Source organism: Macaca mulatta, chromosome 5, assembly GCF_049350105.2.
Source record: "Macaca mulatta isolate MMU2019108-1 chromosome 5, T2T-MMU8v2.0, whole genome shotgun sequence".
In the NCBI taxonomy this organism is placed as follows: domain Eukaryota; kingdom Metazoa; phylum Chordata; class Mammalia; order Primates; family Cercopithecidae; genus Macaca; species Macaca mulatta.
The window spans coordinates 58224579-58241410 of record NC_133410.1 but is presented as its reverse complement, the minus strand read 5'-3'; the positions used below and the strand labels follow the sequence as shown (position 1 = coordinate 58241410).

Sequence of the window (16832 nt, the reverse complement as noted above, 5' to 3'; positions counted from 1 at the left end):
TGTGACAAAATAGCTCTAAACTGAAAACAACATAAATGTCCACCCACAGTAGAATGGGTAAATCCATTGCTTTTCTTTCCTACACTGGAATACTACACATCAATGAAAACCAACAGATTACTGCTATTAATACATAGATGATTCTCACAGATTTCATACTGAGTGAAAGAAATCAGTCACAAAAGAGTACATATAGTAAGATTCCATTTACGTGAAACTCAGGAACAGGCAAAACTAATCCATGGTGATAGAGGCCTGAATAACGATGACCTTGGTTTGAGAAAGGGGCAAGAGAGAGCATGGTAGGAGCTGGAGGTAGCCCGTACCTTGCTTGCTCTGGATGGTGGTCACAGGGGTGTATACATTTATAAAAATTATCATATGATATATGTAAGATTTACGTATTTTACTAGATATGTTACATATTAATTGGAAGAATTTAAAATGCTGCAGTGTGGTGGCACACACCTGTAGTCCCAGCTACTCAGGAGGATGAGGCAGGAGAATCGCTTATACCCGGAAGGCAGAAGTTGTAGCAAACCGAGATCGCACCACTGCACTCCAGCCTAGGCGATGGAGCAAGACTCTGTCTCAAAAAAAAAAAAAAAAATGCTGCAGTGTACAGGAAATCAGTAAATGCACCCTTATTACAGTTGCAGCTTTTGTTTATCAAACAAGCATTTGAATATTCTGTGGACTGGCAGTTACCAAGGTTGTATTAAGTAGGATTTCCCTGAATATTTTTTAGTATATATCAATAAACATTTGTGCTTCCCAGCTAGGGTAAATTTAAACCAGAAATCTTTCAACAGTCTTAAATGTAATCTTACGCATCATACAGTTGGCTAGCCAGAGAACCACAAAAACAGATAGAGACACATTCCAAAGAGAAAATCTCTCTCTCAGCTTCATCATTGGAAAAATGTAGACTGGACAGTAGGAGTTCAAGGATTTGTGTGGAAGGGATCATCACAAACAAATAATCACCTCTGCAAGCTTTTCACACAGGTCTATAGAGTGGCCTACAGGACCTGGCCTACCCACTCCCCGTCCCCACCCTCCTCCTCTCTGAACTCATCTCACACCACTCTCTTCCTTTCCCACTCCACTCCTGACACACTGTCCTCCTCGCTGTTTCCCAAACTCAGCAAGCACACTCCCTCCTCAGGGGCTGTGCCCTTGCAGGTCGGTCTGCTCTTTCCTGAGATCCACATGGCTCCTTCCCTTTCTTCAGGACATTCATAAAATTCCACCTCAGTTCCCTGGCCACCCTATCTAAATGTGCAGGCAGAGACCCACTTCATCTCCCTGTTCCCGGCTTTATTTTTATACCCAGCATGTTTCACATTTAAGCATCCACAGGTATTCTTTGTTATCTTGTTTGTTATTTGTAGAGATTTTTGTCCATGTTGCTCACTTTTTTTTGTTTTTTGTTTTGTTTTGTTTTTTGAGACAGGGTCACGCTCTATTGCCCAGGCTGGAGTGCAGTGGCATGATCACAGCTCACTGAAGGCTCAGCCTCCCGAGCTCCAAAGATCCTTCACTTCAGCTGGGACAGGGACTGCAGGCATGCACCATGATGCCAGATCAATTTTTGTGTATTTTTGTAGAGATGGGGTTTTGTCATGTTGCCCAGGCTGTTCTTGAACTCCTGAGCTCAAGCAATCCACCCGCCTCAGCCTCCCAAAGTGCTGGGATTACAGGCTTGAGTCACCACACCCGGCCTTTGTTCACTTCTTTATCCCCAGGACTTAAAACATGGTCTGCACTCAATAAATATTTGTTAAATAAATGAATTTTTAAACATCCTGCTCTTTAACCCTATTTGCTTCTATGTATCAGTTCAGATATATCAGGGGAAGCCTCAAGATTTAAAAATCTTCACTCAGAATAAAAAGAACTATTGAGGAGAAAAAGATAAGGCACACACGTCTCTCTCAAATAAAATAGTTACTGGTCACCAATATATGCTTTCAATCTCCTTTCAGGATTTTTTAAATGAATTTCTCTTTTAAAATGAATTATCTGGCCGGGCGCGGTGGCTCAAGCCTGTAATCCCAGCACTTTGGGAGGCCGAGGCGGGCGGATCACAAGGTCAGGAGATCGAGACCACAGTGAAACCCCGTCTCTACTAAAAATACAAAAAATTAGCCGGGCGCGGTGGCGGGCGCCTGTAGTCCCAGCTACTCAGGAGGCTGAGGCAGGAGAATGGCGGGAACCCGGGAGGCGGAGCTTGCAGTGAGCCGAGATCGCGCCACTGCACTCCAGCCTGGGCAACAGCGTGAGACTCCGTCTCAAAAAAAAAAAAAAAAAAAAAAAAAAAAAGAATTATCTGTTTCACTGTAGATGCAATTTTCTCTCTTTCAGTAGTCTGTTGCAGGGTAGGTAGGAACGGCAACCAAAGATAGAGAATGGTCCAGTTCAATTGCTGACTTAATTTTGTAATTCTCTCAAACTTCTATTAGCAGGATCTATCACTCTCTCTTTTTTAAACTGAGTCCAATCCTATTTCTAAAACCCCTCCTCCAGGGCCAGATCAAGACACCTAGGTTTCCTTGGAAGGCTAATTATTTGAGATCGCTCTTCAAACAGTTATTCTTCAAAGATCTGTTTCAGAAGCACAGAGAAATTGATTTTCTGCCAGCAAAATTTATTTACTTCCTGGCTTATGTTCTCAATTAAAAGTTTATTACATGTTCTGCACATAATAAATTTCTTAACTTCTTTAGAAACATTTTTTACAATTTACTCCACCTAGATAATTAGATGCTCACCCTCAACTAGGATAGAGGTAGATTTCATAGAGTAATAGCAATAAAAATTTAAAGTTCTGTTTCCGTATTGGCAATACGTTTCTCCTTTTCTACAGTCCCTCTTCATTTTTCTTTGATGATTCTGTTTTTCAAATCAGCACGTTGAGAAGTGTATCAAGTGTTTAAATTTTAGACACAAAATACATGGCTTATTTTCCCGAAACAACATTATGCCCTGCACTTTCTCAGATTCGGCATTTGAGTGCACTGACGACTGACTAAAACCACATATTAACCAACTGCTATAAAGGTTGGAAATGTGTCTGGTTGCACCATACAAACTCCCTATGCTGTACTCCAAATATAATCAAGAAAGAAAGCTAGTGCCAGTGCAGACTCATCTTCAAATTTCCAAGCTTTATGAAGATTGACTTACATTTTGCCACTTACACAGACATCATAATTGAAAACCATGTTTCCAATTAATTCCAAAGATGTTCAGAACCCTTATTAGGCTGGCATCCTTGGAAGTGAAATTTTTCCTTCCACTCTGCCTTAACCCACCTACAACATTTCATTTTGTGAGGCAAATTTACTTTCAAAATTCTCCAACTTGTTTTTCTTGTTCGGGATTCTCAGTGAAGTCCACAGCTCTTCCCCACCACCCCCATGCTCCCTCCAGCCTAGATCTCCCTCTAGCCACTGGTTCTGCCTTGCTGACCTCTGAGTTTACCGGCCACCTGCTGACATTAGGGAGGTCCTGACATAATCGCAGAGACTGGGGAGGTCAAGTGCATTGGATTTCTTCCGCTTCCTAAACACCTAGGAACCTGCACTAGAGTGTTTAACTAACAACATCCATCCACCAGGGGGCGCCCCTCCACTAGCAGTGCCGTCTGATGGCCTGTCTTTTACAGTTTTCCCTGGCCACGCCTCTAGTTCAAATAGTTTGAGCACTCCTTAACACAGCTCTTTAAAATGGAAAAAGAAGGCCATTTATTGAATACATGGACAAAAAGAAACAGATAATACCCCTCGGGTATAATTCGTCTTAGATTTTAGTATTTTTGCCCTTGGGAAAGCTACGGCTTGCTGTGAGAGGGGCTTGACTGCCACCTCCTGGATCACGGCTTGGCAGCACCGGGCGGTACTGAACAGAGCCAAGGCAGTAAGGTGTCAATGGATGTGAGGTCAACGGCGCAATCCCAGAGCTCAGATCTTTCATAACTTTCCTTAAATAATTCCTGTCCATCCAAGCAGAACTGACATCTCCTTCATCCCTCTGCCTCAGGAGGGAGACGTGTTAAATCTCTCATTGACTTATTTCCTCCCAAAACCCAGAAGAAGAAAGGGGACCGATTACTTAAAACAAGTGTAGTTTTAAAAAAATACATTCGGGGCCGCGCGCGGTAGCTCACGCCTGTAATCCCAGCACTTTGGGAGGCCTAGGCGAGCGAATCACGAGGTCAGGAGTTCCAGACCATCCTGGCTAACACGGTGAAACCCCGCCTTTAGTAAAAGTACAAAAAACTAGCCGGGCGAGGTGGCGGGCCCCTGTAGTCCCAGCTACTCGGGAGGCTGAGGCAGGAGAATGGCATGAACCGAGGAGGTGGAGCTTGCAGTGAGCCGAGATCGCGCCACTGCACTACTCCAGCCTGGGCAACAGAACAAGATTCCGTCTCAAAAAAAAAAAAAAAAAAAAAAAAACCTTTCTGGTCGGAGGCGGTGGCTCAAGTCTGTAATCCCAGCACTTTCAGAAACCGAGGTGTGAGAATCACCTGAGGTCAGGAGTTCGCGACCAACCCGGCCAACATGGCGAAACCCCATCTCTACTAAAAATACAAAAATTAGCCCGGCGTGGTGGTGCACGCCTGTAATCCCAACTACTCGGGAGGCTGAGGCAGGAGAATCTCTTGAACTCGGGAGGCGGAGATTGCAGTGAGCCAAGATCGCCCCACTTGACTCCAACCTGGGCAACAGCAGGAGACTCCGTCTCAAAAAAAAAAAGCATTCTTCTGGCTGGGTTGCATTTCTCAAAAATCATTTTTAGCCACAATATGTCTTGAGCCAAACCATATTATCTGAATCTGGTTTTTCCCTTATTGTCAGATATAGAAAAACCATCTATAGAGGGAAGCCTCCAATACTCAAACTAAAATCTGCTTTACCTTTTTTAAAGACCTTAATATCTTTTATTCACAGAAGGAATTCAAATGACCTATATATATATATATAATATATCAGAATATGTGTAACCTCAGTAGTAATCAAGAAAATGTAAACCAAAGCAAGGTAAGTTTCACCCATCTATCTGGCCAAAATGGAAACTATTAATATCTAACGTGAGAAAATTTTCTCATATACTGTTGGTGAGAATATAAATTAGTACAGTCTTTTTGAGGGACAATTTGGCAGAGTCAATCCAAATCTAAAATAAAGCATTCCTTTTGCAGCTTCAAAAAATGGCCATCTCTGGTTAGCACTGTGATCATTTTTCCAATGTCCATTCTGTGCCTGCCCTGCTTTGTGGAAGCCATGTGGTTCCATGGGTGGGCTGCTATTGGCCTAAGCCAATCAGCATAATTCAGTTTCCCTTTGATTCCATTATTAATTAAGGGAAGGGAATTTAACAGAGGCCCAAGGTTCAAGTCATCAGTGATTGTCATTCACCTGGCTACTGTGATTGATTCAGGGATGAGCAGTATCCAAATTAGGCTCAATAACAGTGAAGTGTTGTTTAATGACTGGGGAAACTCCTTGTCATCTCCTCTAGAAGTAAATGAGGGGGCATGTAGCTCCAGGAGTCTAAGCTCTCAATGTTATATTATTTAAACAGGTTTTAAAAATTAATTCCAGCTCTAAATAATCATAATCATATATTTATTTCAACACCCACGGCTCTATCATTTATTGAGTGACACTGAGTCAATTCCTTAAGTTTTCTAAGCCTATTATCTTGCCTACAAAACATGAATAACATTCCTACTTTCATAGGGTTATTACTATTGTTACATAGGAATCACTGTGCTACATAAAGTTCCCCATCTTTATAGATTTAAAAATTCAGTGAGGCAGTGACACTGGGTATTGTTCTTGCCTCTGTGTTTTCAGAATCTAACCCTGACTCTTCTGGTGGGTTGAGGAGCAACTTACCACCTTTCAATAAATGGCTTTTCTAGTTAAAGAAAAAAAAAAAAATTGGGGGGGAGATAGGTATACATGTAAACAAAAAGAGTGAGAAGCCAAGGAAGACAACTAAAAATGGGTTAAGGAGGCCGGGCATGGTGGCTCTCTCCTGTAATTCTAGCACTTTGGGAGGCTAAGGAAGGAGGATCGTTTCAGCACAGGAGTTAAAGACCAGCCTGGGCAACATAGTGAGACCCTGTCTCTATAAAAAAAATAATAATCAAATAAAATAATGAAACAGGTTAAGGAGGGAAGTGACCAATTAAAACATTATTTTGTGGGGGTCAAGGGATAGTTTTAAATCCTAGCAGCAAGATTAATGAAGATCACTTGCCAGGTCTAGAGCAAGTGGGATAGCTGGATGGAGGTAAACTGATATGAAAGCCTGTTCTCCGGACTGATAGGAGATCCTACCCTAGCTTAGGGATAGGAAAACATGCTGAATTGAGATACATTGTTTTCATTTCCCTGAACCTTTCTTATATGTTCATGTTAATCGACAATACATTTTCCAAAATGTTACCAGAAACTTCACTTCTACAGGAGATGACCCTGAGTGCCAAAGTAGAGAATATAGAAATTAAGAATGTGCAACGGGCAAAACCGAATTTTCACTCAACACAAAGAAAAACGCTGTTTTGTGGATGGGTTTTTGTTTTAAAAGAAAATTTCTCAGAATATATTCAACATCAGATATCCACAAATATCTATAAACACAAAACACAAGTTACCCACGAGTGATAACATAAGGTACTTACTTCTCAGAGGGCATGTTAAGAAAAAATATGCTGTACATTAATTACATTTTCGAGTTATTTCATGTCTGAAGCTATCAACAGAAAAAATAAGACCCTTGAGAAAACAATGTGAGAACAAAATTTTTTATTGATATAGAGGAGTGTTAAGCACCCTCTTCTAGTGCAAAAACACTTAATGCAAAAAACAACAGAGAAAAATCCATTTAGTCCATTTCACTAAGACTAGCCTAAAGTCTTAGGAGCAGTGCTCTGTTTCTTCTCTAATCCCCTGACAGTGGTTCAATTATATAGAGGAGGGCTTAGAAAACAAATGGATCACATTTTTCAATCTAGTCTGATACATAGTGTATTACAAGTCCAGCCTTATATTTTAGCACAACTAAGATAAAGGAACCAATAATGAGAGACACATAAGAAAACACATTTTCTATGTTCCATTTCAATGGGAAGTCAGATATTCTAAGCAAGCAAGGGATTCTCGGTCAGGAAAACCAGGTTCTGTCACAACTTTTACCAGTTAGTCTTCACAAGAAATGTTGTTTTATGACCATGCTGCTTATATCACCAGTTATACAAGAAAATTAGCTTGTCACCCCTACATCCAAAGTTTTCAAGAAGAATTAACAGATTTCAAACTTATTTGTTAAATACCATACAGTAGTGTATATATTATTTATAGCCTCTTAATTAAATAAATCTAAACTAAAACCATCTATGGAGCCCAGTAAGATAATATTTATTAATTTTAAAACATACATACACACAGCAAGCCCACTGCTCCCCAACAGTACATACACATATTCCCTATAGTGTGTGACTAAATCATATCCTTGCAAGAGAAACTAAATAACCTTAAACTTAAAAAAAGGATGACTTTGATTCAATATCTATTATTGTTGATGATTATGATTACATCAAGAACCACTGAAACCAATTTGCAGAATCTTCTTTTTCTAGTAGTTCTGCCACAGTTCTAATTAGATACAATTCTCAAGTCGTAACTTGGACTTATAGTAAATAATTTTTAGTTCCTTAATTCTAAAGTTCACAAGGTGTTTTAATAGGCAAAAGATATCAAAAGCTAGTATAAAAACTGTAAGGTAATTGATCCTAGAACCTCAACCATTGAGCTGTTATGTTCACACTGATCTTTACATAAAAATAGTATTGAAATAAGCCAAAGCGCCATTTGGCTTTAAGTATTACCTGCTGGCCATGCTGCAGAATCTACTGGCAGTGTTTTTCAAAGTAAAAATAAAATAGTAACATTTTAATATGAAGCCTATTAATGCCGATACTCTAGTTTTTTCAGCATGTTAGCCATACTAATGTAGTCAAACACCTGGTCACAGATTAAAAGTAGAGCTTTTAAATCAAGACCAAATTTTAATTTCACCACCAAATAGACTTGTACATTGAAACCCCTTATTTGCCTCCTCTTGAATATCTTACTCTTTTGAGGCTTAAATATCCAAGGTCAGAATTTCAATATTAAGCTCCTCAGAGTGAAAAAGAAAAGTCCTAGTTAAATTCTTCAGCTAAGTTCTAGTCAATGGCTTTGGGAAAAAAGCAACACACTATTAACTGGTTAAGGCGAAAAAAAAAACTCACACAAATTCTGGTTCCTTAAACAACCATTCTCTAAAATGATAAAGCAGAGCATGGCTAGAAACCCAGAAATCAAGAATCTGTAGCCAACTTGGTTTATTCCTCCCACCTAAAAAGTTCTGGATCCATGCATTGGAAAAGATGTGTGGAATGTAGGTAAATGATTTTGCACCTTGGTGGAAAGTTTTTGAGAAGGCCTAAGTGTTTGAGGTCACAAGGAGACAGGAACTTCTCTGGATTCTAGTATCACCCATAAACTACCAGGGGACAAAAGTGGAGTCCATAATCATGAACATTCTCTCCCCAAAGCCTCTTCAGCTGGGTGGTTCAATAGCAATTGGTTCACAGAAGGGTAATCAGTCCTGATCAATTCCGTATGGAACATTAGCACCAGAATCTTATAATACAGAGAACTAGCCAATGCCAGAGTGGTAGTAAGTCATTCGAAAGAGGTTTCTCTGTCAAGCTTGCATTAGTGTGGTTCTTAGAAGATCAGCAGAGAGGTCAGAGTCTCATAATATACTGATAGAACATCAACAATAAGTACAGAAACCAAAGATACACGTCTACCCATGGACAGGAGTTACATATTCCCTTAATATCTAGAAACATGTAAGATTTTTAAGTGTGTTTTCATAGTTAAATTCGGGCAAAGCAAACAGTTTCTCTTACTGATCCTAGTTTCTTCAGTTTTCTTCAACTGATCCTAATGATTATCACCTACCCCCACCAAACCCACTCCTAAATAAATGTACACATTTATACAGAAAACACACAAAGTTCAATGCATGAGTAACAGGCCTTTTATAATATTTCTCTCTGTCCCCCTTTTTTACTCACTTTTAATCATGGGTAACTTAAAATATACAATCTTCTAACAGTAAATACACATTCATGTAACAAGAACCGTATCACTGTTCTTCCACTGGATATATCTTGAAATAGCATCGGTGGACGTGAAAGGTAATGGGATAACATTTGAGGAGGGCCATTTGTTCAATCTTCCTTTGAAACATTTGGAAGTCTTTGTCTTTCCTTATTCTAGAAGGCCTTCCTTAGAAAATGCAGGCAGTTCAGAAGGAAATGATCAAAACCATGAATCTCTCCTCTTGGGATATCAGCACTCTTGCTGCAAGAAGATGTCATCTCAAGTGCAAGAGCAGCATCTAAAAGCACAGAAGGATATACCATCAACTATTTCACATAAAATCCTTCTAAAAATTAATTTCTATCTCACTTGCTTTCTCACATTGCATATATTGATAATATTGGTGGGTACTATGTAGTTTAAGAAAACCTTAGATTTCAGTTGATGTGTCAACAGCTAATTTTTAAGACAATCTTTAGAACAATTATCAATCAAAACTATCATGTGTATGACCAGGCACGGTGGCTCACGCCTGTAATCCCAACACTTTGGGAGGCCAAGGCGGGCAGATCACCTGAGGTTGGGAGTTCAAGCAGCCTGACCAACATGGAGAAACCCCGTCTCTACTAAAAATGCAAGAAAATTAGCCAGGCATGGTGGCCCATGCTTGTAATCCCAGCTACTCAGGAGGCTGAGGCAGGAGAATCGCTTGAACCCGGGAGGCAGAGGTTGCAGTGAGCGGAGATCGCGCCATTGCACACTCCAGCCTGGGCAACAAGAGTGAAACTCTGTCTCAAAAAAAAAAAAAAAAACTACTATATGTAACACATATCTCCTTTTATGCAAATAATGACTAATTCTGACAAAACACATACAAGTTTTGCAGAGCCTGTAGTTTACACAGTTTGTATGAATTAGTTGTTCATTGCTCAACGTGAATTAACTGAAATGAATGAATTACAAAGACTTTCCCAGGGCCTTGAAAGGACCTGTGCAAATGAAAGATCAAAACTTAAGCTTTGTTCACTTCACAGTGAATTCACCTTTGATGTCACAGATGCTCAAAATGCTTTTTAAAGATTAACAGATTAATTCCAATAATACAGTTATGGGCTGGGCATGGTGGCTTATGACTGTAATCCCAGCACTTTGTGAGGCCAAGGCAGGAAGATCACCCGAGGTTGGGAGTTCAAGACCAGCCTAGCCAAGATGGTGAAACCCCATCTCTACTAAAGACACAAAATCTAGCTGGGCATGGTGACACACACCTGTGATCCCAGCTACTCGGGAGGCTGAGGCATGAGGATCACTTGGAGGTTGCAGTAAGCCAAGATTGCGCCACTGCACTCCAGCCTGGGTGACAGAGCAAGACACCGTCTCAAAAAAAAAAAAAAAAAAAAAGTTACTAGAATGTGGCAATTTATCATCATAATATTTTATATAGTTAATGAGATATTAAACATTGAATGACTTGCTTGAGCAAATAAATTATCACTCAAAATGGTCTGATTGGCCAGACACGGTGGCTCACACCTCTAATTCCAGCACTTAGGGAAGCCAAGGTGGGCAGATCACTTGAGCTCAGGAGTTCGAGGCCACCCTGGGCAACATGGTGAAACCCCATCTCTACCAAAAAAACAAAAAATTAGGCGGGCTTTGTGGCACACACCTGTGGTCCCAGCTACTCAGGAGGTTGGGGTGGGAGGATCACTGCAGCCTAATAGGCAGAGATTGCAGTGAGCCGAGATCACACCACCCAACTCCAGCCTGGACAACACAGTATGATCCCATCTCAAACAAAAAAAAGTCTGATTTTTGTTTTGGTTTTTTAACACTAAAAAAAGTTATATTTAAAAGGAAGTCAATAATTTGGTATAGCACTGATCTCTCTTTATTGGGAAAAATATTGCCAAGTATAGTCATGCACTATATAACAATGTTTAGGTCAACAATGGGCTGCATATACAATGGTAGTCCCATAGATTATCATGAAGCTGAAAATTCTTATTGCCTAGTGACATCATAGACATGATAACATCATAGTGCAATGCATTACCTTTTCTATGTTTTGATATATGAATACTTACCATTGTGTTACAATTGCTTACAGTATTCAGCACAGTAACATGCTATACAGGTTTGTAGCTGAGGAGCAATAGGCTGTACCATATAGCCTAGGAGTATAGTAGGTTACATCATCTAACTTTGTGTAAGTAGACTATGATGTTAGCATAACAGTGAAATCACCTAAGGATGCATCTTTCAGAACATTAAGCGAGGCATGACTATAATCAGTCTTGCTTTACAGGCCCACAGGGCAAATGACTGATAAGGGAGATAGGTATATATCTTTCTCGAGCACTTGTCACACTAAATTCACATTACTATATCCAATAAAATGCAGGAGATTAGTTTAAGAGCAAGAGATATATGCTCTATGAAAAGAGATTTCATCTCAGAGATAAATACTACTTCTCGTTTTCTAAGTGGCAAAACTTTCTCTATCAGAAGCTCTCATGGAATCAATCACTGGAGAAGGTTTCAGCTGAAAAATTGGTCTTCAGCAAGCCACAAAATAGTACCCGTGAAAGGCTGCATGGCTTTAAGTATGGGAAATCACACCTACCCAGTTCAGAACCAAAATGGTTCTCAGTGCTGGTGTTCCATTTGAGGCAAATCAGCCCCTGAATCATCTGACAGGGGAGGTCCTGATACCTGTAAATTAATAACAGAGCATCATAGGTTCTCAGTAATTGCAAAAGTTCCACTTCCCCAAAATTTCAATTCTATTTGTTCAAATATTAGATGTTTAGAATTAACTATTCATAGCTCAAGTTGCCTACATGGAAAAGAACGAAGTAAGGGGACATTATTCTTTTCCTGTTTTTTTAGTACCAAACATTACTGTTGAGTGGATGTTATTCTTTGATCTTAGTTTATGCTTATGTTAAAAGATAATTCTGATCTGCTATGCAGTGTAAGCCCACTACAGCCCATCTCTTCTACTTATTACAAAAATACAAAAACAAAAACCTGTTGGAACCATCATATAAAGACTTTGAAGCAGCCCTTATAACTCTGCTACATGAAGTAAAGGAAAACATACTTGAAATGGATGAAGGGATAGGAATTCTTAGCAGAGAAATAGACACTATAAAAGGGAGTCAAACGTATATTTTAGGACTAAAAAGTACAGTATCTGAAATTTTAAAATCTCACTGGATGTGCTTAATAGCAGAATGAAGATGATAAAGTAAAAAGTCAGAGAACTTGAGGATAGATGTATAGAAATGGCCCAACCTGAAGATTAGAAAGAAAAAAGTTTAGGAAAAAGTGAACAGTCTCAGGAACCTATGAGAAAATACTAAATGGTCTACCATACATATCATTAGACTCTCAGAAGGAGAGGTGAGAGATTATGGCAGAAAAAAAAAAAAAACATTTCAAAAAACAATGACCAACAACTTCCCAAATCTGGTAAAATATGTAAGTTTACAGATTCAAAAAGGCTGTCAAACCCCAAATAGGATAAACTCAAAGAAAACTATGTCTAGATACATCATATTTAAGCTAATGAAAAGAAAAGATAAAAATTAAATCTTGAAAGCAACTAGAGGAAAATGAAACATTACGTATAGGGAAACAATTCAAATGCCTGAGAATTTCCCACCAGAAATTACAGAGATCATAAGACAGAAGAATCACATCTTTATAGTGCTGAGAGGAAAACAAAACAAAACAAACATGTCAACCCAAATTCTATATCCAATAAAATATAATTCAAGAATTAAAGTAAAATAAAGTCATTCTCAAATGAAGAAAAACTAAGAACATTTGTTGCCATCAGACCTGCTCTGCAAGAAATGCTAACAGAAGTTTTTCAGGCTGAAGGAAAATAATACCAGAGGACAATTGGAATCTAGGGAAAAAGAGAGACCAACAGAAACGGTAAAGAGCGAGGTAAATATAAAAGATAACTTTTTTCTCATAAATTGTTAAAAATATTTATGACTGTTTAAAATAAAACATGTAATGTATTTGGGGTTCTGAAGACATATAAATGTAGTACATATGAAGTTCTAACATAAAGTGCAAACTGGGGAGAAGGGAATACGTTTGCAAGGTTCCTACTTCTTTTGTTGTTAATTATTTATCAAGAGAAATTATTTCTTAGACCACATATTCATGTTTCATAGTTCAGGAACACAGGTAAGTGACAAACTTCTAGGTAATTCAACCCAAAGAAATCCTTTGCATTCCAAAATCACTTTGTATTCTGAAAGATACCAGCCTTCCCCATCTCCCCCAAATCTTTCGCGGAATCATAATTTCTGTAGAAATCTGCATATGTCTTCTTTCTTGCTTCAGCCACAGCAATCTTACAGATAGCTGCAACCCCCAGGGATACAATAAAGGTTCCAACAATATGAAATCACAGACATTTGGCCAGAAGATCACACAGCTGAGGTTTTGCCAAAGCGCTGGAAGCTATGGTAGTTACCGTCCTTCATAGGTATGTCAACCTCAGAACCAACGTCTTTCCTGGATGATGGAGAAATGGATGGGCAGTTCCTACTTTTTATTTCAAGGGGTACAATGTAGACTATGAAAAATTAGTGATGTATATTATAATTCCTTGAGCAATCACTAAAAAAATATATTAAAAGATATTGCTGAAAAAATACTAAAACTATTCAAAAACAAAAGAAAACTGGAAAGGAAAAACAGGAGCAAACAGAAAACAAATAATAAAAATATGGGACTAAATCCAAAAACATCAATTATCACATTAAATGTTAATGGTCTAAACATTCTGTGGTCAGCAGGATTGTAAAGCTATGCCCTTAAGATTTCTGTCCCTAGCTAGTTAATCAAACTAATTTCAGTACTGATATGAAGGGACTTTGTACATGGAATAAATATTACTAATTAGCTGTTAATTGTTACTAATTTGCTGTTAAATGTTACTAATTAGGATAGACTATCTTCATGGGCCCAGTGTAATCATATGAGCTCTTAGCATCAGAGTGAGTCAGAGATGAGGCAGAAGGAGTGGTCAGAGAGATTCAAGTGTAAGAGAGATTTGACCACTGTTGCTGGTTTTGAAGGCAGAGGAAGTGGGCCATGAGCCAAGGAATGCGGGTGGCATCTAGAAGCTGAGAACAAGCCCCAGCTGTTAGCCAACAAGGAAATAAGGACTTCTGCCCTACAACCATATGGAACTAAATTAGCCCAACCACCTAAGTGAGCCTGGAAATGGTTTCTCCCCTAATGCCTCCAGAAAATAATGCAGCCCTGCAGACACCTTGATTTCCACCTGTGAGACTCATGCAGAGAAGCAGCTGTGCCCAAGCTTCTGACTCAGAAACTGAGATAATAAATGGATATTAATTTAGTGTGTTAAGTAGTCCCCCCCATTCGTGAGGGATATGTTCCAAGGCCCCCAGCAGATGCCTGAAACCTCAGATAGTACCAAGCCCTAAATATATAGTATTGTATTTCTTTTTTAATCTGAAAGCCTAGACAGCTACTAAGCAATAAAAGGGTAGGTAGCATATGTATACAGCATGGATACATGGGACAATGGGATGATTCATGTCCCAAGCAGAACAGAGCTGGACAGCTCGAGATTTCATCAGGCTATTCAAAATGGCGTGCAATTTAAAACTTAAGAGCAGTTTATTTCTGGAACTTTCCACTAACATTTTCAGACCACAGTTGACCACAGGTAACTGAAAATGCAGAAAGCAAAACTATAGATAAGGGGGGACTACCATATCTCTAAGGTAGCTGAAATAATAAATGAATACACATTCCAATTAAAAGGCAAAGACTGACACAATGTATACAAAGGAAAGATCCTACTTATATGCTGTCTGTGAAAGAAACACTTTAAATATAAATATAAAAATCAGATAGGGTGAAAGTAAATGAAATCAACAAGATTTACTATGCAAACATACGTATAAGAAGTTTGGAATGGCTATTTTAGTATCAGATAAAACAGAATTCAAAGCACAGACCACTACCAGAGATAAAGAGAGGCATTTCATAATGAGAAAAGGGACAATGTATCAGAAAGACAAAACAATTATGTGCAAATACCTAATAACAGAGATTTAAAATACATAAAGCAGCCAGGCATGGTGGCTCACTCTTGTAATCCCACCTACTCAGGAGGCTCAGGAGGATGTCAGGAGTTTGAACAACACAGCAAGGCCAGCCAAAACAACAGAGCAAGACCTCATCTCTCAGAACAAAAAAGAAAAACATTAGCTGGGTGTGGTGAGCTGTGCCTATAGTCTTAGTTACTCAGGAGGCTGATGGGGGAAGATCGCTTGAGCCTAGGAATTCAAGGTTGCAGTGAGCTATGATCATGCCACTGCACTCCAGCCTGGGCAACATAGTGAGACCCCATTTCTAAAAAAAAAAATAATAAAATAATAAAATACATGAAGCAAAAATAAATAGATATAGGCCAGGTATGGTGGCTCATGCCTATAATCCCAGCACTCTGGGAGGCCGAGGCACGTGGATCACTTGAGTTCAGGAGGTCAAGATCAGCCTGAGCAACAAAGCAAGACTCTCTCTTGAAATAAATAAATTAATGTAATTAAATTAAATCAAACAGATATAAGAGATAAATAGGTAATTCTACAACATAATAAAAGATTTTAACAGCACTCTTTCAAGAACTGATAGACCTAAACAAAATTAAGAGCATAGATGATCTAAAGAATACTGTACTATTAACCACCTTGATCTAGTTTCACATTTATAGAACAATTAATCCAACAACAAAGAATATACATTTTTTTCAAGGGAACCAAGTCAATCAGCAAGATAGACTGTAGACCATAAAACATGTCTCATTGAGTCTAAAAAAATCAAGATCACACTGAGTGTATTCTCTGACCACAATGGAATTAAATTACAAATTAGTAAGAAGACATCTAGGGAAACCTCAAATACCTGGCTATTAAACAACATTTCTAAATAATTCATAGGTCAGAGAAGAAATTACAAGGGATATTAGAAAACATATGGACTAACCTTTTTTGTTGTTGTTGTTGTTTTTTGAGGCGGAGTCTAGCTCTGTCCCCCAGGCTGGAGTGCAGTGGCGCGATCTTGGCTCACTGCAAGCTCTGCCTCCCGGGTTCACACCATTCTCCTGCCTCAGCCTCCTGAGTAGCTGGGACTACAGGCGCCCGCCACCACGCCCGGCTAATTTTTTTGTATTTTTAGTAGAGACGGGGTTTCACCGTGTTAGCCAGGATGGTCTTGATATCCTGACCTCGTGATTCACTCGCCTTGGTCTCCCAAAGTGCTGGGATTACAGGCGTGAGCCACTGCACCCAGCCTGGACTAACCTTAATGTTAAAACATGACAAAGATATCTTTTTTTTAAAAAAAGGAAATTATAGTAGCAGTAATAGGAGGTTAGATATATACAAAATAATTAATCAAATAAGTAAATATATTAAATTATACATAGAATAACATACAGCTAATTTTCTCACTCTCAAAGAGGAGAGTAAACTAGACCAAACTCTGTGATGTTGGATTCGAATTAAAGGAATCTTTGTAGATTTCAATAAGCATAGAAATGAAAATACAACATATCAAAAGCTGTGGGATGAAGGTAAAACAGTGCTTAGA

At 38.9% G+C, this 16832-nt stretch overlaps 1 protein-coding gene across 2 annotated transcripts in view; it reads right to left on the bottom strand.

Annotated features, from left to right (window-relative positions):
- Positions 1 to 6804: 6804 nt before the first annotated feature.
- Positions 6805 to 16832, bottom strand: part of CDKL2 (cyclin dependent kinase like 2) — a 54037-nt gene continuing 44009 nt past the window's right edge. The window contains exons 13-14 of one of the 2 annotated variants that reach the window (XM_028848065.2): positions 11800 to 11888; positions 6805 to 9471 (exon numbers count right to left, since the gene is read on the bottom strand). In XM_028848065.2, the coding sequence (XP_028703898.1) occupies positions 11823 to 11888 (66 nt within the window). In that variant the 3' untranslated portion in view covers positions 6805 to 9471; positions 11800 to 11822. 2 annotated transcript variants of the gene reach the window in all.